This window comes from Oreochromis aureus, linkage group 17 (genome assembly GCF_013358895.1).
Source record: "Oreochromis aureus strain Israel breed Guangdong linkage group 17, ZZ_aureus, whole genome shotgun sequence".
Taxonomy (NCBI): Eukaryota; Metazoa; Chordata; class Actinopteri; order Cichliformes; family Cichlidae; genus Oreochromis; species Oreochromis aureus.
This window is the reverse complement of record NC_052958.1, coordinates 14,957,703-14,981,336: the sequence shown is the minus strand read 5'-3', so window position 1 is coordinate 14,981,336 and position 23,634 is coordinate 14,957,703. Positions and strand designations below refer to the sequence as shown.

The 23,634-nt window shown below is 41.8% G+C and overlaps 1 protein-coding gene across 8 annotated transcripts in view; it reads left to right on the top strand.

Moving 5' to 3' along the window:
* The window catches only part of magi2a (membrane associated guanylate kinase, WW and PDZ domain containing 2a), a 252,987-nt gene that overhangs the window by 198,213 nt on the left and 31,140 nt on the right, over positions 1 to 23,634 (top strand). For all 8 annotated transcript variants that reach the window (XM_039600931.1, XM_039600930.1, XM_039600929.1 and 5 more), the window contains exons 8-10: positions 110 to 231; positions 3,174 to 3,356; positions 12,792 to 13,472. In XM_039600931.1, the coding sequence (XP_039456865.1) occupies positions 110 to 231; positions 3,174 to 3,356; positions 12,792 to 13,472 (986 nt within the window). The remainder of the gene's footprint in view (positions 1 to 109; positions 232 to 3,173; positions 3,357 to 12,791; positions 13,473 to 23,634) is intronic.

Genomic DNA, 23,634 nt, shown 5'->3' with positions numbered 1-23,634 from the left:
CTACGTTTGTTAGATCTGATCTTTTCCAAGAAGGGGCTGAGATAGGTGTGCTGGTGTAGTGTGAAATCTAAAATCTCCTCTCTTTTTTTTTCTGGTGTTATCATCTCAGTCATATAAATAGAAGGACCCAGTTTGAGAACCCAGTCCTGGAGGCTAAAAGGAGACTCCAGCAGCAGCAGCAGATGCAAAGCCAGGGCCTGTCCTCACTGCCCCTTCCCACCATCTACAGAGGTAAGAACGGCTTTTGGCTTTATGGGAAATTATTAGTAGGGTATATATATCCATTTATTAAGTACCTGTGTATTAAGAGATTAATATTGCACTATAATTAAGGAACATTTATAAAGATATCTGCTAAAAAAAACATTCAAAAATGTTTTTGTGTTTATTATTGTGCTTCAGAAAGCCTCTCAGGAGCTTTAATTATAAAAGCAGATGCAGGAAAATTCTCTTAATACCTTCAATTACACATGCAAATGCTGGGAAAGTGCTTTAATGAATGCGATTCATTCTAATTGTCAAACTAAAGATAAACAACGTGAAATAAAATAAACTCAGTATTTGAGCCCTAATTCTCCTAGGTCCACTTGCGTGTTAATTTTTGGAGTCGTTTGCAGGTGTTGTTCAAAGCATCTTTAACAACAAAGTTCTTGGGTTGAGTTTTTAAGTTGATTCTGTTAATGTAATCCCAGACTAAGTCCACCATGTTCAGATCAGGGCTTGGTGAAAGCCAGATCCCCTCTTAGAGCACCCCTTGGAGACTGGAGCAGACTTTTCAGGCAATATATAAAACTAATATATAAACAGTAATTTATCTAATCAGAAAAATCTTTGTGTATATTTAAATATAACTGACAATGACAGGCTTAAAACACCTGGCAGTAAGTGAAAATTAATGTGTGCTGGACACATAAAATACATAAAACCCAGGGTCTGAAATCCTCTGCATAGGTGTCTCTTTCCAGTGGCCAGGAGGGGGCGACTCCTCCTGGTTGCATAACCAGTCTAATATATAAAAGTCTAGAAGGAATTGACCCTACTTTTAATTTAATTTATGATCTCAGTAAACAAATTTTTTGATGAGTTTATAGTCTCGATGGATATATTTAAGTGTTGTTAAAAACAATGTGGAGTTTAATTTGTGAATTATCCTCCCAAATAGATAAATATAGATAATAATAAAGCAGATTATGTTATAGTATACACTGACCTTAAGACTGATCTTATGTATCACGGCCTGTATCAGAAAACTAAGATGTTAATTTCCCAGATATGAATTTCTAAGCTTGAAAATGAAGCAGGGTGACAACATAACAAGGTGCTAAGCTCCTCATCCTTGAATATTATGTCCAACAGCACTGCAATCACTAACACTTTCAAACAACTTAAAATGATTTGAATAGATGTAGCAAACTATTTACGCACTGATGCAATTTTATATAGCCATGGCCTTAGAGATACACACAAAATCATATAATCAGGAAAGCTGCATGTACGAGTCAAAAGCTGTTTGAAAGAAAAAACATGCATGTTACCAAAAAATAAATACTATTCATATAAAGGATCTTGATTTTTTTTCCCAAGGGCTTTACTCATAAAGATTATTTTTATGGTGATTGACGGTAGGATATATCAGTCAGTTCACACCTATGCCTCATTAAAACAGTGGGTGGAATGCATTTTGGTCAGACTAATAATACTTATTGGCCATATAAATAGATGTCTTCCTAAGAGAACATGTGGGTTTCAGGGTGATTCACTGTTTTGTTTAATGACTGGTTACCTGATTTTACTCTCTATCAGTTTGTTACAGTAGGATGTGTACTGCTAGAAAAAACTGTCTGGACCCGAGAAGTGGAGGTTTGTTTCTGTAGTAATGTTGTTAGTCGCGACTCTGAGTGAAGAGCCTGTTTCTTTTGTTCAGTCCAGTGAGGCTCTTTTTCCTCCTCTCTACCCACCTCTGCCTCCTCCTTCCTTCTCCTCCTTCTTTTCCCTTCAAACTTTGACGCCAGTGGAGGATGCCAGCCCCTGTGCCACCCTCCCCAGATCCCCCCACGTCCAGGTCGGCCCGGTGCCCGAGCGCTGCCACAGCCTCAGCGACCTCTCCCGCTCGCCAGCTCTGGGCCGCAGGACTGCTTCGTATACCAAATCCTCCTCCGCCGATGTCTCCCCGCTCCGGCGTGTTCTGACTCGGCGGATGAATATGTGCCCCGACCACAAGCAGAAACAGCAGCCCCTTCACACATCCGCCTGCGCTGTAGTGCTAGAGCAGCCAGTCTGTAGCCCCTACTCCCTGTGGCACTTTGTCAGTAAGTAGGCCAAGAAAGATGCACAGGAGGCTGACTCTTGTTCTCGCGGCTGCCTTCGCTTGTTTGACGCACTGTAAGCATGGTAACTCGCAGGCAAGCTTGTTCCCTTGAGGTAGTTAAAATATTTGTGCAACGACCATGCCCTGTCACCTGCCCTATCACCTGGGAAGAGCAGGTACAGAGGGGCATCGCTTAGTCTGGACCAGTGACTGCTTATAAAGGATGCAAAGTTGCACGCTAGCCATGTCTCTTTTCCGAGTCAAAAACATGGGGGACTTGGTTAAGTGTGACTAAGCTTGTTGGCAGAGATCCTCTCATTCCGACTCCAGGCGCTCCTCCATCAGAAAATTTCCCAGCTCTTCCTCCTTCAGAAATCTCCCAGTTCTTCCCTAACCTCCCCGAGCATCTTCTCCTGGAACTGATCCCTGATTGGCAGCATGGCATTTGCTGAATTTTGCTGCTTTCTTTGCAAATTTGGGATGGAACTGAAGAACTGCACCACTGTGGCTGTCTGCACCTCTTCTGCCCACTGTGTCCCAGCATGGGAGGCGAGGACAGTTTAGTGTATTTGGGGTGTGCCAAGAGGGACTTGGATTGCATTGGTGCCCTGCACGGGAGGCAAAACATTTGAACCACACCTGCATCTTTCAACACCGCCTTTGTCCGAGTTTGCTGTTTTGCTACTGTGGTCATACCCTTCCAGTTTTCCTGTGGCTACACCCGTATCTTACTGAATAAGCTTTACCCTTGCCCCCCACCCTGTGAGCGCTGCCCTGCACCAGCTTTTAGGGCCTTTTAGTGATTGCAATAAAACCTATAGGGAAAGACGTTTTACTTAATTTGCTTGTTTTTATCCTTTTGTAGAGAAGCCGCTGTTCACGCGGGACCCCACCCAGCTGAAAGGCAGTTTCTTGTCCACATCACTCCAAAAGAGCAACATGGGTTTTGGCTTCACTATCATTGGAGGGGATGAGCCCGATGAATTCCTCCAGGTCAAAAGCGTTATCCCCGATGGGCCTGCCGCAGCTGATGGAAAGATGGCTACAGGTAAGCTTCAGGCATGACTGACACACAAACTGAGAGAGAGGCTATTTTCACTGAATCACTTTTCTTTACCTGTAGCTAACCAGGAGCTCTCTTGAGGCAGTGTTAAGTACGTAATCCATAGCCGTATTCACACACAGATACCAAACGATGATCTCTGCTCAATAAACTAGAAGCTGAAGGTCACGTAGATAGGTTATCCTTGCAAATTTAAAATAATGGCATTTCTCATGGCTGGCATGCATTTGCACACAATCGCGCTCACAGATTGTTGCACAGAAGAGCAATTATATGTGGCCTTTCTGCTTGCAGTATCTATTCTATATATCAGCATGCAGCGAAAGAAATGAGGTCAGCCTTTCTTTCAGAGTGCAGCCTAAACAAAGTCAAATAAAAGCTCATTAAAGCAGCACACAGTATAGTATCTATTTCACAGCAGTGCTTACCTGAGCTCCCCTTGAGTTTTTTTGTTGTATAGAACTTTCTGCTTGTAATGATATTTCAAAGGGAACGCAACTAATTGCATGCCAGCTTCAAAAACCTGACATTATGAATGACATAGAATTATGCTGCCAGTAAAAGGAGCTCTATCCCAGACGGCTGCAGTTTTTGCTTCTTGCATGTCAGTCCATTCATATTCTTCCACTTATTTGATTCAGGGTCACAAGACAGACTGAAGCCCATCCCAGCTGTCACAGGGCGAGAGGCAGGGTATGCCACAGATAGGTCACCAGGCTATTGCGGGGCTAGCAGAGAGGGACATACAACCATTCAAACTCACATTCACACCTGATGCTTTATATCCATTTACACTGTTTTGGTTTGAGTTTTATAGATAGAGATATGTATGCCTGTCATTAAATCTAATATTATGACCCGGTTACTCGGGCAGCACAGTGGTTAGCATTGCTCCCCCTGAGTTAGACTCTCTGGCCAGGGCTTTCTGTGTGGAGTTTGCATGTTCTGCCCATGTTTGCGTGAGTTCTCTCCAGGTACTCTGGCTTCCTCCCAAAGAGATGCAGTTAGTGGGGTTTGGCTAATTTGTGATTATAAATTACCCTTAGCTGTGAATGTGAGTGCAAATGGTTACTGTCTGGTGGACACCACTACTCGCCCTATGGTAGCTGGGATAGGCTCCAGCCCCACTCACAAGGACCCTGATAAGGACAAGTGGAAGAGAAGGACCCAGTTACTCAAAAAAAACAACAACCCAAAAACGTGCGTACCTTTTAAGTAAGGGCAGTTTTACTCCTAGAACTAATCAAATGCAAATACAAAACAACCTGCCCCTCCCGTTCAGCACATGAAAATCCACATCCTCAAAAAAGTGTTCACCTGCAGACAGAGGACAAGTGGACCAATGGCAGTGTTCAAGTTCACGCAAGCCCCCTCCCTTAAATTACAAAATAAATAAATAGAAAACTGCATGGTTCACAACAAACCACTAATCCAGTTGACTTTCCATTAGATCCACATCCCCTACAGACTTCCAAATAGGGTCCCCAAATCTTTTCAGACATCCTTTGTTTGTCCTTCAGTGTTTATGTTATTCATTCAAGTCTAAAGCTATTGTATTTTAAAAAGAAACTGAGGTTTAATAATTGTGTTGTAATTCTGTTTTCTGGTTCCAAGCCAAGTGGGGTTTTTTTGTATTTTGTATTATTTACTTTTTTCCAGAATAACTCGGGTACTTTTACTCAAAACCATCCAAGTACGCCTTCCTCCACTTGTTCACGCAGAAATATGTGGAGCTTCCTCTTCAAGAGGAAATGGCACTGGGTCCACAGTCAAACACACTTACAAGTATTACCCATTTGCATATATTCTTGGCTGGTGCAGCTTGCCAGGCTTGCATTGTCTTAGCTCTCTGTGTGGACATATGCACATGCCCGTGCACCAACTGCAGTTTTGTTCTTTCATTAATCATGAAAGGGACTTTATAAGCCCCACAACTTTGGGTTGTGGCCACAGGGGGGTCGCACTGCAGCACGCACACACACACACACACACACACACACAGAGGCAAACCATCTGTACTGAAAGGTCAAGGGACTAGAAGTAGCCAGCTTGTCATGCTCTCAGTATGCAGTGATGTGTCTGTCTCTATACTCTGGAGCAAATGCAGAGCTTATAGTGGTCATTTATCACACATAAAGCAAGCTGGTCAAGGTGTTTCCTCTGTAGTAATGCTCCTTTCCAAAACACCAATGTTTTAACGTATTTCTTCAGAACACTGGCTCATAATTGTCCTGTTTTCTTTCTTTCTTTCTTTCTTTCTTTCTTTTTTTTTTTTTACAAATGCGTTGGTGCAGCAGCCCAGAATAGATCCCTTGGTGACTAATAAAGCTTGTCCTGATAGTTCTGCATATAAAGCATTTGGGTTTTGTGTCTTCTCGTCCAATCCTCCTGCTTTGTTTTACAATTCCCATTTCTTTTTTATGTATTCTTTCCCCCAAAATAACTAAAATATCCCTCCCACTTCTCTACTACTGTATCACACATCTTTTCTTCACCACTTCCTCTCGTCAGCTCATACCCTTCTGTACTCTCCCACCCGTTCCCCCAACTTTGCCTCCACAGACTTTGTGTCCTACTTCTTCAGGAACAGTGCTAGCTTGCTAACTCAGAGCTTACACGGAGGAAGCCCAGGCCGGCAGAGGTGTGAAATTCCCAATTTCAGATAACTGATTCCTGCCGGTTTTTCCTTATGACACCTCCTGGCTATCTCCATCTACTGTGTGATTGCGCAGCTATAAAAACATATGTATGATAGTTACATATAGTATATTTATATATCTAGATATGTATTAACTATAAGACTAAATGTACTGTAGATCATTTTTCCATTGAATTACTTGATGTGTAGAGAAAATAATTCTTTTTAGCCATATTTTTTTTAATGTAAAATAAAGCTAAGAGGCTTGGTTTGAATGTAGGAGGCAGAAAGTGTTTAATGTGAAATGAAGTGGGTCTGTAGGTGGAGGACAACCCTTGTTTTACAGTGTGTGGCCTATTTGGATAAGACTGCCATATTTGCGTAGTTGTTTTTTATTCAAGAAAAAAAGGTTTATGAAAAACAGGAGACAAAGACAGCAATGAAAAAAAATCTTAACTAATCAGTAAGTTACAAAAGGTTTAACAACCTATTGGCCAAAATCTTGCTACAGTGATAGATCATTAGAAACACCTTGCTAGTACCAGGTTGGACCCCCATTTTGGCCTTTAGAGCTGCATTAGTTCTTCATGGCATTCATCAAGAGATTTTGGATCATGTTGACAGGATAGCGTCACACAATTGCTGCAGATTTTTCAGCTGCACATCAAGATGAGAATATCCTGTTCCACCACTTCCCAAAGGTGCTCTATTGGATTGAGACTGTGGAGGAAATTGGGAAATTGGGCTCATCAGACCTGAAACCTTTTTGTTCATTTGTATAATTTTGGTGAGTCCATGCGAATTATAGCCTCGCTTCCCTGTTTTCAGCTGATAGGAGAGGCACCAGATGTGGTCTTCTGCTGATATGTCCCATCTGCCTGTTTATGACCTGTTATATGTTCAGGGATGCTCTTTTGCTTACCTTGGTTGTAACAAGTGGATCCCAGCTGATCAGCAATTTCTACGCTTGTTTGAATTTCCCTCGCTCATCTTGACCATGTTTACATGACTAAATGCACTGAGTTGTTGCATTGTGATTGGTTGATCAGATATGTGAATTAATGAGCAGTTAACCAGGTGTACCTTTATTATCATTAAAGGCATTCAGTCTTGTTCTCAAAATGGCCATAGTGCACTGAGAATCACGTGTCACCTTACACTGTACAGAAATTATAACTTTAAGCTTAGAATTAGGCTTTTCTCATGTTAAAAAACTATTTTAGTAAGATCGTCAACCAGTCTCATTTGTCTGTCTCACGAGTGAGTCATTGCTCGTTATAGTATCATAGGCATACCTGAAATAGAGCTAATCAAAGTGTATCGGCGCAAGCCTTTAGCACATAGACACGACCGATCCCTCTGGTCGCCCGGCTGAAATGATAGCCTGCCTACCTCAAATATAGGCTTCCTGCCTGCTGCTGTTCAGGTAAATCAATGCCTATGTCGCTTTTTCAAGAAATAATATTTCTGTCCTGCAGTTTCATCCTGATTTTGTGTTATATCTGTTTACAATTAATTTCAATGCATTTATGCATGAAAAAGTAAGAAAAAAGGGAAAGTGCACTACCTCCATAAGATGTTTGATTTCTTTTTGTTTGTTTCAGCTTTTTTTGTTTGTTTTTAACATTTAGCCTGACGCACACAAACACACACAGACACTCAGACGACCACAGTCTGTACCACAGCCCACCCTGCTGAGAGTCTTAACTGCTCTGTTATCGTGGCCTCATCTTCTCAGCAGGGCCACAGAGAACTGTCGTTATGTTGACAGACTCTTGAGCACACCATTAGATGGAGATGAATATGTCATAACGAATGTGCAAGGATGGGACAATGAAGATGAAGCAGCTGGGAGCGTGGGCCTTGGTCCCACTGAGCGTGGTGTGTACAGATAAGGTCAATGTGATGTGGACTGTTTAAGGGACCTGCAGGAGCTTTTGTAATGGACCGAGAGAACGAGGGCAGTTTTAATTAGTGTGGGCTGCTGTCTGAGCTCTCATTCTTGATGATTCAATTTTTTCCTGTTTTTCCACTCTCGTGCTCGTGGCCATGTTTGTTTATTTGTCCTTGTTTCACCGAAATGGCAAAAATACATCATTTTCTTTGGATCCCCATGAATAATTTGTTTTATCTGCTGATATTTTGACACTTTTCCCATGGATTTAATTTGTTCTGCTCATGGTGATGGAAAATTGCTCTTTTAGTAAAATGACAGTAGGCTCTTGATGTGTTTAATTAAATAGCAAAAAAGAACAAAAAATGAGTTTTGCTCCCTGAAAATGTTAAGTAAATAAATGTTCTTGTCTTTCATTTTTAATGAATGGACATTCCTCTTCAAGGATATAGCTATTCAGTAATAATAATTACTGAATAATAATTCAAATTAAATATACGGAGGTTAAGTTGTGACAGAATATTTGGTTTCAAAGGTTCATTGGTTTCAGACAGATTTACACAGTGCAACTGCATCTCATTTCACATTTCCTTTTGCTAAGTTGTACTTATTTCAATACAGTAGCTAGCTTTTTTTTTTTTTTTTACATTTTGTTAGCTTATTTTAAAACTGAAGCTTTGCATCTTGGCTTTTTTTGTCTCATAAACAGTCATTTCTAATTTATACTTTTATAACAACAGTATACCAGTTTTCTGTTTGTCTGTGTGTGTGCAAAACATGGCACACATCTTAAGTGGCTAAAGGTTCTTATCTATATCAGATATTATAATGTAATCATGTTACCTAGCAACCACCAAGCAATGAGCTAAAATGACAGTTTTTTAAAAATTATTAATTTATGTACCGACAACACCTTATGGACGCAAACTGACGTTTTTAATTTCTCAGTAACATTTGATTTATATTCACAAAAACTTATTTGTACAAAATGTATAGTAACATCATCACATTGCCTAGCAACCACCTAGCAGTGAGCTAAAATTACCTTCTTTTTTTTTTAACTTATGCACGTACAACACTTTATCACCTTATAAAAACACAAACAGGCCAATCAAGCTGTAGCATGAACTTTTTCTACAGTAGTTAAAAAAATACATGCGCCACTTTTGGTTTTTCGTTATTTCCCAAGGGCTCACCACAGTTGGTGGACATACATATTTGATTTGGCATAGATTTTACCCCACATGCCCTTCTGATACATCCCTCCTAATTATCCAGGCCTGGGATGGGCACTAGGAGTACACAGGCTGTGTCTGTCTCCCAATTCAGTGTCAAACTATGCTAACCGCTACTCCATGAAGCCACAAGTAGTTGATGAGTTGATCAAATAAAGCAGGTAAAAATTATTTGTAGAGCTATTTTTGCTTTGTTATCGTGCCAGCTGTATCGACCTATGATTAGTGCTCACCTGTGCTTTGTGTAACTGTTTTTCTGAGTATATGAGAGAGTGCACTCACTGTTTTTGAGAATCATTGAGTGTTTTTCATCATTTTAAAGTATAATGAGCCAAAAAGGTTTGGGGACACAGATTCAGAGTAACAGGGGATCTATTGGCGGAGTTGTTGAGTCTCTCTTATGCAATTTGTAATAAACAAAATGAATGTCACTTCTGTATGGATAGAAGGAAGGCGGTAGAATTTGGCACACGTGTCAATTTGAAATCTATCTTTTAGAAATAAAGATTCCTGGTAAAACATGTGATTATATCACCTACCTGCCTGTGTCTGTTGATGGTTTATCTGTGTTTCATCTCTGGTTATAAAGAATGAGATACGTGTGCGCTGTGAGGGCGCCATGAGGTCACAGCACCATCATTTGTTTTCTGCCAGTGTGCTCAACTATTGATTCTGACACTGATGCTCAAGGCAAATGTCGGCTACGTTTACCCGGATTAATTAAAAAGTCCCTCACGTCACATTGCCCAGAGGTGTGAGCTGGCTCTGTCAATACCAGCAGAGCGTTTAAACTCGAAAAGCTTTTGAGACACGGTTTACAAAGATAGACAGCGTTTCGGTGATATCTTAACTTCCACGTGTGCTGTCACTCAGAGGGGTTAGCTGCTCGGTTGCAGTTCCACAGCCAATCCAGAAAATCAATAAAAAATCGCCTTGTTTTTGAAAAAAAAAAAAAAAAAAAAGGTGTCATTGACCCAGCCATTAGTGCCATTATAGTCTCTGTTCACGTTTTATGAGAATTGGGCAGGGTGGTTAGCAAGGTGAGAGCCAATCACTAAAGCACATGCTTTGCTTATTAATCACAAAAGATCGCTGTTTTTTCACGCCTTCTCTTTACAATGCACACTGACAGTGTCACCCTGCCCTCTCTCCAAAGAGCGTGACAATTATGCCTGCAATTAGAATGTAATTGTTTTCATTATCAACCCAGGTAATGCTGTTTGTCAGACTTTAATGTGGCTTGTGCTTCTTAGTCCCACTTGCCCGGAGTTTTAAAAAAGCTGCATGGTTCCTCCACAGTGGAGCAGAAAACACTATATTTAGTAATCTGGTTGAGAAAAAGATAAGCCTGGATGTTGAGTGCTTTTGTGTGGGAACATTTAATTGTTGGCTTGGTTTTTATCTACAGCACAGTACACTGCAGCAAGCAAATAAAACCACTTGGGACCATAAAAGGCAAACATTTTAGCCACTTGTCATATGCACTATTTTATACTTAAAAGGCAGCTGAGACATTATCGGTGGTAATGTTTATCTATAGAAATGGTTTATAGCTGCAAGCCATCTGAGGAGAGACAGCGCAGATGTAGCGTACAGCTGAGAATGTGAATAGCTGTAGAGAGATGAAGTCTTGATATTAAATCCAGGCCAGCTGCTCTTCCACATATTTGATATTCTACATTGTAATGATTTCTGGAGTGGCACGGTGGTGGGGTTTGTGTAGAGCGTGCCTGCTTGATTCCAAACTTCCTCTCCCAGTAAAGGATAACAGGTGATGCTAAACTGGCTCTAGGTGTAAATTATCTGGTTACCTGTCCATCCAGGGTGTAGCCTTCCTTTCTCTTTTTTACAGCTGGGATAGGCTCAAGCCCTTCTGTGATGATTGCTTTTCCCATATGTATATTATTAGCCCACAATATTTCACTATTGTAGCTGTCATTTTTCCTGCTTACCTCTTTTTGGTATCATGTTATAGTGATTTTCTCCACTATGCTAAGCTGTTTCTGTTCTGTTAAATCACCACTGCCTTTGTAGAAGTGTGATAGATTGTTAGCATTGTTAGGACAGTCTATAGTCCCTGTACACTGGCTACAATTAGCTGATGTCAGTACCAGCCAGCCTCCATCAGCTGATGGGTCTGCTCTGCACATGATATTGATAAATCTAATTTAAGCTGCTTATGCTGCCATTGAAGGAGAGGAAGCAGTGATTGGAGACTGTGGCATGATGAAAGTTATTATGATCGTATGCAATGAACTTGCAATCTTGTTGCCTTTGGTTGCTTTAAAGATGGGGACCGGTTCTACAACCACTCACACTCAGCTGACATCCTCAGGGCAACTTTGGTGCATTGAGGTGGTGATAAAATGGTAATAAGATACGAGTCTCTCTGTTATCAGTTTGTGATTGAATGGGTTCAAATTGGCAATTACATGCAATTTGTTTGCAATAATACAGTGAGTAACTGTGATAAATGGGCAAATATCACAAATCTGTTGCCATCTACATCTACAGAGGTTAAACAGAAAATGACATTAACTAATTACATTCAAAGTCGGCACAAACCCTTATTTGAAACAGAAATTACTCCGCCAAGGGTGATGTAGTTGTTGCAAGACGGCGAATTACCTGTGAAATGACACAGGTGCTTAGCAACAATGCTTTTACAGGAATATAACCAGAATGCAAACAGTTGGCAGCCAGTTGAGTCCCGTGTACCAAAGAGACACAGATGAACTGGGCTCATTGACGTAGCCTACACTCGGATTGATTTAGACATTGTTGGTGACGCATCTGCATTTATAAATTAGACACTTGTTATTTGCAAACTTTTGCCAGTCTTTCTGAGAGTGGTTGCTGTCAGTCTGAGTTGGAGCGCAATTTTATGGAAATAGGTTGCCATCATATTGCAACTGAAGGCAGTTGCCCAGCTGTTTGCCACAACTGCTTACCAAATGTGAAAAAATTCATTGCAATCAGCCGGCAGCCACCAATTTATCCTATTTGCAAAGAGATTGCATCCTTTCTTTACTCTGGTGTGACTGAGCCATTAGCCCATATACAGTTGCTGGTACCCCTGCAAACTACCTCCACCCCAACACCTGCTTTTTCCTGCTGTTTCTGTTATGTTATAATCAGTACGTCACGTCTGTTGTCACTGATGCCTGTTCTGTGCTGGGGATCTTTTATTGCTCTGCAGTGAGACAACTAGGACCCAGAACACTGCCATCAAATTTCTGCAGACTGAATAATAGTCTTCTTTTAAATGAAGTGGTTTTAACTGAAATTCCATTGACCAAGGTTATGATGAAGAGCTGTATTTTTAAATTTGAATTTTAATATTTTTTCTTTCTGATTTCTTTTTCTTTCTTTTTTTTTTAAGAATAGCACTTAATACTTTGAAGTCACTCTTTAACTTTGCCCAATTAGATTTGTGGCAATTTGGTTCAGTTCAGTGTCATTTTGTTTTAATTGTAATTTTATGTGCCATTAAAGCACAATATAAAATTAAAAAGAGCCTGAACGTGGCTTCTGTTTATTACAGTTCTTGAGGTTAATCGCCTTTAGCCACCCACGTCTGTGCCCATTATTTCTAATGTTCCAGCTCCATTATGCCTAACCACTATATTTTTGTCCATGCTTTTTCTCTGCAGGTGATGTTATTGTCTACATCAACGATGTGTGCGTCCTGGGTACCACCCATGCTGATGTGGTGAAACTCTTCCAGTCTGTACCCATTGGTCAAAGCGTGACCCTCGTATTATGTCGCGGTTATCCTTTGCCTTATGAGCCAGAGGAAGCTGCCAACACCAACAACAACACCACCACCATCATCTCCCCACTGGGCATCATGGAGCAGCGGCCCATTATGGTGAACGGCAGGACGGGCTACGATAACTACCTAGATTATCTCACCCGCACGGCACGCTTTGTTACAGACCCCAGTCAGGACCCAGTCAGCGCCCAGCAGCAGCTGCTCACTGGTCACCCAGCGGACACCCACTTAGATGGCTCGCTTCCTCCCACCACGGGTACTACGCCACCAGACAGCGTCTCCATGGCATCATCGGGCGCGACCCAGGGGGAACTACTTACCCTGACCATGGTGAAGGGCGTGGATGGTTTTGGCTTCACGATTGCGGACAGCGCAACAGGTCAGCGTGTTAAACAAGTCCTGGAGCCTCAGGGCTGCCCGGGCCTGTGCGAGGGCGACTTGATTGTGGAGATTAACAAGCAACCTGTGCAGGGATTCAGTCACACACAGGTGGTGGAGCTGCTCAAGGAGTGCCCTGTGGGAGCTGAGACCTGCCTCTTGGTTCAGAGAGGTGGAACAGGTGAGAAGGTGTTAAAGGTGGTGTTGCTGGCTTTGGAGAAGAGCTTGAATCTCTGTCCTTCTTCCTGTCTGCTTGTTCATCTCTGTCGTCTTTTGCTGGTGTGTCTGTATGTGCGGTTTAGTCCAGTGACAGCAGAAATCTGTGCTACAGTCCCTCAGTGCACAGCAATGACTTACTGATCTTCAGCTGCTCTCAGGTGTCCTGCTAAGTCCCCTTTACTGTTAGCTGTTCCTTGCTCCTCATTGACAGCAGATTCCACTCCAGCTATACCTAGGGGTCCCCTAGTGTAGTCTGATTGAAGCGTAAGCTTTTTCTGTGTTATTTTCAAGCCCACTTTCTGATTTTCTTTCTTTTCTTTTTTTTCATTTTCACATGTATAGTGAATTTTACCTTTTCTACATGATCCAAATAAAAGCCCGCAAATCAAAGCATGTCAAAACTGGCACAGTTTTTCCTTGAAACACTGGTAAATGGCTCTGAAGTGCTTTCAACCCTGTGTTTTTCAGAATGTGAGGCCCTCTCACACTCTCTGACAATCATAATTATGCACTGCACTTTGTCATGAGTCACACATAGGGCTGTTATTTGCCGAATCTACAGGTAGCTGAGTGTGTGTGCGGACTGATGGAGGACATTGAGTATTAAGTGTGTACAAACGTCCGTATTCTTCTAGAAGGCCAGAAACCTTTAGATTGCTTTCTTTTAATGGCAATGTCTATGAGCGAGTTGCTGTCTTGTCTTTGGGAAATATACATATGACTCAAATGACAGAACATAAGTTGTGTGTAAGCTTGCTGTGATCTGCCTACAAACTGAGATTGCCTTCTTATTGAATTGTGGCGGCGGTGCATCTGTCAGCGATGACTCAGCCGAAGCGGCGACGTTGAAGATTAAAACGTTAGAGAGTTTAATTAAATCTAGAAACAGCAACAGTGGCTCTTCATCAACCAAGCAGATAGGATCTGTCTCTGGAACCTTATTGTTAAATGTTGTTAAATGACTCCTCTCTTTGCGTTTACCTGTCCTTGATTTATCTTGGCATCCTCTAAGTGATGATGCATGAACTTTAGCACGCTCTCATTTGTAGAGCGAGCTGGAATCTGAGCCAACTCGTTTGGAAAACTGACACTGCTGTTTCTTTTTGTGTGCAACCAATTTGTAGTTCCGTGTTTTGCCTCTTTGTGTAGCGTAATGTCGCATACCAATCATAATGCCAACCGCCTGGGTGCCACAGACACCACTGAGACTCACGCGCAAAGGTCAGCAGCGGCCACTGAATAGATTTATTCCCATTTATTCCTTTATTAGGCTGCCCATGTCTCTGCCAGTGAGCAGGGAGCCAGCAAACAGGAAGGGGGGAAAATAGAGGGATTACATGAGGTATTATAAAGGGACGATAATGTTTTGGGGGGGAAGAGGTTTGTAATCTAAAAAATCTACAAAAAACAGCATCACAAAAAAAATCTGAAATCTGGTTGTGTTATGTTAGCGCCAGTAAACTGCAATACATCAGGGCGTAGTGTCGCATCTGATGGTGTTGATTGCCTGTGACATGACAAGTTGCAAATGCGAAAGGTGGAACAAATGTCAGGGCCACCCAGCTTGCCGTTACTGCAGCACGACTGCATACGGCACAAATTTGTGTCGAAGTGAGTAAAGTTAAGAAAATGTACCAGTGGGGTGGAGATTTTAGACATCGTGCATCTCCTGAGAGTATTTTTGGGATTTAAGCAGGAAAACTCTGCCAGACTTTAAGCTTGATAAGATCAAAGACTACACACTCTTCTGAGAGTAAATGATCACAATAAACTATTTTCAGTTTTGTTAGAAGTCTTTGTTGATAGAAATTAACATGAGAAATGGGGTTAAAGTAGAAACCTATAGATGGTGAAAAATTAGAAAACACTTAAACCTTTGACCCCCCACCCCCAACCTAGAGAGGGTGGCAGTGGCTCTGTTGTGCTCCAGAGGGCATTTTGCTGTATAGTTGGTCACTGCACGTTAAAACAGTTGTTCTGGGTGATCATCCCATCTTCAAGGATTACAAGGGGATAATTTCTTTTGTGTCCCTACAAAGGTTCTATGGGGAACATACCTGTGGTTAAAATGGGACTGTAACGTGGGACCTTCATTTCTCTTTCAGTCAGTTTGAATAAAGACGTTTTTTTCCCATCGAATCCCATATTTAAGGGTATAGGAGCTGCGTAGGTGTTGAGGGAAAGAGACAGGATTGTGAGATCAAACGCAGAGCAAGACAGGGCTGCAGCTTCTCCTTCCATGCTTAAATCATTACCATTTCTGACTATGATGTCTGATCCTCCGGGGTTATGAAATGAATACTTTGCTTATCAAGCCTGTTCACAGTGTTACGTGTTGGTTCATTTTAAGGAAAAAGATGCACTGAGCTGCGGAGTAGCAACTGACAACAATGTTGACAATTTCTGCAAATAAGTAATTGTGCTTTTATAAGACGAATGCATGGTGATGTTTTTCTTCCCACTGTCGCCAAAGTGCTTGCTCTTAGAGGGTCATCTGATTGTCGGGGTTTCTTTGTGTTCTTGTAGGAACTTTACCTTACATGATTAAGCGCCTTGAGGTGACTATTGTTGTGGTTTGGCACTCAAATTTAATTGAATTGCTGGCCATCAAGTCTTGAATGCACCTTTATTTGGTGAATTTTGATTTTACTGGTGGTTTTTGTCTATAAACCTGTGCTGTGACAAAAATCTCATATCCTGATATAAGTCATTTCTCATCCTGAAAACGATATACATCACAAAATAGTGCATTTCCTGTAAATTCTGTGAATCTCAGGCAACCCGATTTGTGTGAAGTGTGTTCAGCTGGGCGTCGTGTACCAGGAGTCGAGTGTTTTGACCGATGCATGAAACTATATATTTTTACATTTAAGTTTAACGGCCGCCATTTTCCTCTCTCCACACTCTTTCACGTGATTCTTGGGTAGGTGGTAGAAGAGGTTTGTCATGTTTGAGTACATGGTCGGCACAAAACAAACGATAGTGTATAATTTTGTCATCCGATACATTTCGTCATGTCGCACAGCCCTATTTTTGACACACAATTTTCACTGACAGAAACAAGATTTGATCAAGAATTCCCAAAGTTTCTGCCTATAAAACTGAAATAATCCATACAGTGCACCACACTACAGTGTAGTCCACAGTGTTCAGGTTGAAGGTGGCATATCAGGTGAGGAGTGCTACCAGGAGGCTTCAGTCACACAAGCCTGTAGATCATTGGGCGATGCCAACACTCCCCAACTACTACTAGGTGGATGTGAAGCTGAACAGTATGATGTAAAGCAGAAATGGAGACTGTTTACCTTCAAAGTAAAAGTTGTGCATTCTGAAACATGTTGGATTTAGCTGCAAGAAACAACTTTTATTTTGAAGGCAAAGGGTCTGTTTCCTGTTTCCGTCAGGCCTGGGTGACTGCGATCTTACTTCTCACATAGGGGAACAGCAAAATTGTTCATCTCTTGGAGAAGAACAAGCTGGATAAGCTGGACGAATACAAGCTGAAATTGTCTCCACCCAAGCACAAAAAAATAATCTGTTCATCCAGTGCTTGAATTTACACACGGTGACACAGAGAGAGGAAGACTGGGGTCTTTGGTGAATTCTGATAAGAGATCAAATAATTTCTAATGATGTTAATGTTTACCCATCTTTCTACATTTGCTGAAAGCCAACTGTGAGTAAATAAAATTTGAAAAAATCCTACATGTGGGAGGTAAAAAAAAAAGATAAATGCCAAAAGGTGCACACACAGTCAACCATCTGAAACGCATTAGGCTACATTTGTTCACCATAAAAAAAGATCTCTTTAATTTTACAGTGAGAGGCTAACATTAGCCCTTCGGTTATTTAAATGAGACAACGATAGCACTAGAAATGATGGTAGAGTGTGCAAATGTTTTGGCCCTTTATAAAAATGTATCCTCATATCATGAAGGAGCCTGCCAGCTTCACATCAGAGCTACAGCAGAAAACCGATTCTGTCCACTTCTATTGAATCGATCGTTTCATGTTGGTCTTGTGTTTTAAAAAAAATCAGCCTCATTGCAGCTGTGTGCAAAACAAAATCATTTGCTAGGTACACGGTTGAATATGCGTGATATTAAAGCAGAATTTATTCAACCACGCTCGTGCAGTCACTGGGTAATCACTCCATCCCATTAAAAGCCAAATAGGAGCGCTTGATTTGTTTAAGAGGCAACCGGGGTCAGTGACTCTACTCCTCCCACAGAAAGGGAAGGGATTCAAAGCACAATATAGAGTTCAGTGGTCTAATTTTGATGGCAATAAGGCTACCATCGCATTTTCTACTTGATATAATCTCAGCATTTCGCCCTTCATGCACAATACTCCTGGCTCCCTCCCGGGGCCGATAGGAATGGATATTGATCCCTGGCGGGCACCACCTCGGCTTTGGAGCCGGTGGGGACAGAGCTGCAAGTGTGAACATGGCAGACAGACTGTGGTTTACTGGCAGAGAGCCGAACTCATCGCTCTCTTGCTCTTTCCTCCCCTTCTCTTTCTCTCTTTTGTTTCCAACTATTCCATCTTGAACACACACAGCCAATGAATCACTGTCTAGTTACACACTGATTCCCTGGGAGGCTAGAGGAAGCTCACTGAATCAAACCCTTCTTCTTTTCTTCTTTTCCTTTTCTAGAGAGCAGACCTTCACCTGAGGTCCGCACGGTTTCTAAAGCAGCTGCTGGTCACATCAGGTGAAATGTCAAACCAGGCATAATGTACAGTTTACTCATGGTACTACTAGCAAGGGGAGTTTATGTAAGTGTGCGGGGGCTTGCGTGCAAAATTTGCCTGGGGATCTGTGCAGATAAGATGAGGAAAGTGTGTGCCTGGCTGTTGTGTAGGTGTGCGCACAACCTGTGTGAATCAAACCATGTGGCTCGGCGTTTGTGCGAGTGCGTGGGCGGGCAGCAGTGAGGGAGAATGTGGCATGTTAGTGGAAGCTAAATGGTCGAGCGTACATGTGAAAGAGATGATAGTCTCGGCAGCTAATTACAGCCCTGCATCTCTGCTGGTGTTGCAACGAGGACACAGACTGTTAATGGTCTAGATCGCCACTAATGAGCCTGTCTGGCATGCACACACATACACGTGCCACCCATACACACAGGCACAATAATTACTGGTGATGAGAGACAGAGTGGCCATTTGTTGGGCAAAAATGGCTCAGGAGTCAAACTCAAATTTAAGGGATGGATAAATATCATAACTATATTATGAGTGCTGGCTTTTTCAAGGTGATGAGGCTTAATTGACTGGAAGGTTTGATCATAAATGTCCTCATTTGGTCAACAAGCAGCGTGCTTCTATTGTCGGGATTTCAACAACGAGTTCTTTGGGAGTCATGGAAATAAAGCTTAAGTTAAAAAACTAAGCTACTAAAACAACAGATTTAACTGAACTCTAAAAGAAAAGGCTTCGTTATGATCAGTCGCTTAAAGCTTAAAAGTTAAACAACCTGCCATGCTGCAAAAACTGATCATGGATCGCACTTTAGGAGTGCAGGCCTCCACAGATCCCAGTCTGTTGGTGCACCTGGGAAAACGGCATGAACAAGCTTGAATCACAGAGGGTCTACCCCACAGCCCAAAGGTAGCATCTAAGTATCATCTTAGAAATATAGGAGACCCCAGAGGTCCGCGTCCCATGGGTCAGAGCTGTTTCAATGAAACAAAAGGGGTCTGCTATAGCTCATTGTGTATGACCAACTTTAAACTTGAAGACAATGGTGGCAGGATGGATACAAAGGTATTTATTATCTACTCTATTTGCACTACGAATGTAGCTCATCAGGTGGAGCCCAAGTTAAAGGGCAAAATACAAGAAATTGTATACTAAATTGCCCGAGATGCATCGATCGAAGTGTAGGTTTGCGTCTGATAGTGTGAATAAAACATTGTGTTAATTCTTATGTGAATGGATGAACATGTATTTAAAAAAGTGGTCCGTTTGTAAATTTAAGCACCAGTCCACTCACCATTTACTATTTAAACTGTACTGACAGCAGATCTTATCATTTCTGACCCTCGTCATTTAAATACGCAGTGTCAAGATTGCAGGAAGTGCCACTTTCTTTTGTAACGGCCTCTTTTGTTAGAGGTGAATAAAACTACTCTATGTTTCTGTGCGACAATGACTTTCCGAAGCCGAGAAGTCATGTGCACTTTGCATTACAGTAGTAAATGTTCGGTTCTGTATCCACGACAACACCAAGCTAAGCAAGGCAAGGCTTGCTGAACAAAGACTTGATCATGCTAACTCTCTTTGTTTTTAATTTTTCCTGTGTAGTCACATTTTTCCTGTTCTCCTTCTGGTTTCTACTTCAGTCAGTTACTTTACTTCTTTCTAGTTTGTACATACAGCTATGGAAGTGACACAAACAGGATGCACTGTCTGAGTGTGTGAGGGGAACCTGTAATTGAACCTTCCTCGCCTCACTAGCCATTCTTGATCTTTGATGCTGGACATTAGAAGTGTGTTGTCATAGTAACAGCATCATAAAAAAGCCATAACAGTATTGTCGGATTGTGGTTGTGGGAGTTTGTGAAATATGTGGGTGCTATGAAAGCATAAAAGCTGTCAATCTCACTTCCAGTTGACTTTAAGTGTGTGTGTGTGTGTTTGTGCGTATGTTTGTGTGTTCTTTGTCACAAGGTGGTAGATCTGTCTGCAGGATTAAAGAGCGGCCATTAAAAAATCCAAACATATGCGCACATATACACACTATTTAAACTTAAGCTTGTGGTGCTCATTCAGTCCTGCGCATCAGATTGCCATTTCAGTGAAAGTGATGAGCTGTGTGCCTGGCCCTGAACTGGCAAATATTTGGAGAATGTGTCAGAGACTGAAGCATGACGGTTGTTTGGTGACAGATATCAGTCAGTTCCTCCCATCTCTCCCTTTCTTTCTCTTCCTCTCTCTCTCTCTGTCTCTCCCTCTCTCACTTTCTGTTACTCTACTGTGGGGCACAAAAAAACAGCCAGCTCAATTAGAAAGTGTGGCCAGCCTCCAGTGGGCTAAAGAAGCGAGCCAAATTGCTATATGTTAAGAGGTAGATCATCGTTTCAGCAGCATTATGACAGTTTTATTACGATGGATAATAGCTTGGCTAATGTTTACAGCTCGTCTTTTTTAGCATGTTGGGTCAGGGAAGACCTGCAACTCAAATCTCACAGGTGGTGCTGCGAGTCTGACACAGGTCACAGTTTGATGAGCTGTAAGAGGTGATTTTATTGGCAGCCATCCTGTTTTGTCTCCTTACACATCTGTGGATATCCTACAGCAATTCTTCTATTTTGAGACCTCTCCCCAGAAGTAAGGCTTCAATCACACAGGCCAAGAGACCAGTTGGCAGCCTCTTGGCAAGCTCTGGGTCACTAGGGAATTTGTGCAATTCAGGACCGTTTGGCAAGTGGTTGCTGGAAGTTGTTGGCTGGGTAAAATCAGTTGGAAAGAGAGTGCTTCACCAAAAAACCCCTTGCCCTTTTATTGGGTGCCAGAGATTTCATCAGTCACCCATAGTTTGTGTTAATAGCGACTGCCAAAAACCTTTAAAAACCATTCACCAATCAGTCGAGGAATACACACTTTTCCCTAGCGACCAGCAGTTGCCAGGGGATCACCGACCAGTCTCAAGGCCTGTTTCATTCAAGTTTTAGAAGCAAATTTCATAACGACATCCAGCAACAACTCACCAACCAGTTGGGGAATGCACATTGCAACCACTGGTTGCCAGATAACTGGTCCCTAGGCTTGCATGGCTACGGCTGAATAAACTGAGAAACTGAGGACTCATCACATTCATAAACATTAAACATCAATATTTACTCAAGCCAAAATCAAGGAAGAAATAGGGTTGTTTTCTGTCAGTTTTTTATTCAATTAGACTACTTTTGGTAACCAAAGGAGCCCACTGATGGTCACTACAGATAATGCAGGTTTTAGGTTTAGAACTCTCAATACAGAACTTTAAATACAGTCTATGTTCTGAACAAGCAGTAACACAACCGCTGATATTTTTTTTTTGTTTTTTTTTTTTGTTCTTTTTAAATGACATTCACCCATTTTTTCCCCATTGGAAGCTAATTTTGACAGCAGCAGGTTTTAATGAGCCAACATGTAAGATTTAATTTGGCGCTTTTGAGAACCAGTGCTTTCTGTGAAGTCCCTGCCAGCTCCAGCATCTCTGGAAACATTTCCAGTTCCGAACTCTTTAATTAGAGTTTTGCCCAGAAACCAGAAATTGAAAATGAGGCACAACTTCAACCAAATGCCCTTCACTATTACCTGAAGCTGTGCCATGGCTGGACTAGACTCAGACACAGTCATTACCTGTGTGCACTTTTACTGATGTGTATTGCTGTTGTTATACTTATATTGGAAAAGGCTGACGCATACAGTAGGACAGGACACCAGTTAGCTCAGAACTTAACTGCAAGTTGGGCGCTGCAGGGTTCATGTAGCTCTCTGCAGCTGAGCTGACAGATCTGATTAGCATTTGGGCTAAGAGCTTTCAGCACCACGGACAGCTCCTTTTGCCCTCGCTCTCTCTTGGTGTTCTCTCTCTGTTGCTCACCCCTTCTCAACTTCTAGCCATGGGGCACTTTGACACCTACATCTGCATAAATGTCTGGTATGCCTGAGCTAACAGTGTCTTTAACCTGTGGATCACCTCCGTCAGTGATGCCAGGTAGTGCACCCTCTTTCTGTCGGTCTAGCTTATCTCAGGTTCTTTTACCTATGTGGAGGACTGCTCTGTTGTTGCCTCTTTTGCTCACTGTACCCTCCACAAAGGCTCAAATCTAGGTATTCTGGAAAGCTGTTCATTGATTCACCTTCTTTGGGAATAAAAGCAAAAATCCTCCTCTGCCCCTCAAGTTATAACACTTCAAAAGTCTGTCTTGTCTTTGCGCTGATAAAAATGCTCCCATGTGCATTGAAAGTGAAATTGTTATTGAGTTTTAGATAAGCTCCTGTAACTGTTTTGTTTCTAAAAATGTTATTTGGCTTGTTTTGACAGAGAAGAGCCGGCACTCTGAAAAACATTGCCGGAGTTCTCTTTGTAGCCTTTGTTAATTTCCATGTTGTCACCATTCCACTAGTGGCTCAGTGAGACGAATGTTTTTACAGTGCGATTGGAGTCTGGCCAGGCCAAGACTGGGAAGGCTGGCGCATAATTCGAGCAGTCACCCTTTAATTTGATCCCTCAATTTGCATGTGCTTGAAGCTTCCCAGAGGGAAGACTGTGGCAGCACTTGAAAGACAAGAAAAAGAAGAAGAAGTGAATAAAGAAGATGGAGAATGCACCTTTTCTTAATATGCTCCTGTGAATTGGACTAAAGAAAAGTGCTTCATTACTCTGTGTGTGCATGTATATGAATGCATATATACAAGTGTCTGATGCTTGCTGCATGTCTTGTACTTTTTTACTGATGATTTTCTTTCATCGCTCAACTCAGAATTCTGGTTCTTGTGCTTGGGCAACGTTGTAAGCAGCCGAAATGTGTGGAATAACATTTTAAAGGTCAAAGCAAGATGAATTGGAAAGTGAAAGGAGAAAGTATGTTCTTAACTTGCTGCACTGCATTGCAAACTAAAACCACTTTATGGTCACCCTGAACTTACTTAAGTGAAAGTCACAGTTTTATTGCTGTAGGCACTGACAGATCAGTGATATATTCACAAACGTCCCTTTGCCTAGCGTAGCTGCTGTCCCGCTGAGTGCTGATATTGAATGCTTTAATGAAATGTTTGCCGAAGATTGATCAGAGGTATTGAGTGAGGCCAGCCTTTCCTCATTTCAAATGAAAACTGAAACAATGGATTCTTGTTCAGTGTTCAGTTCTTTTATACTAACTCTGGATCCCCTAGCTACCTTTAGATGAACAGATTTAGACCTGGGTTAATTTTTTTTCCTACCTTCCTGGTCTGAAACATCACCTGGGGATAGGATATGTGATGGTTTTTATGTTTCCAAAAAAGCTAAATCATTGTAGCTGGGTGGTTATGCAGTTAGACAAATCAGCAACTAGTTGCCTTTAGAAATGTACACCAGCATTTAAATGTTTGGTTACACAGTAGCCCATAAAGTTTATGCTGAA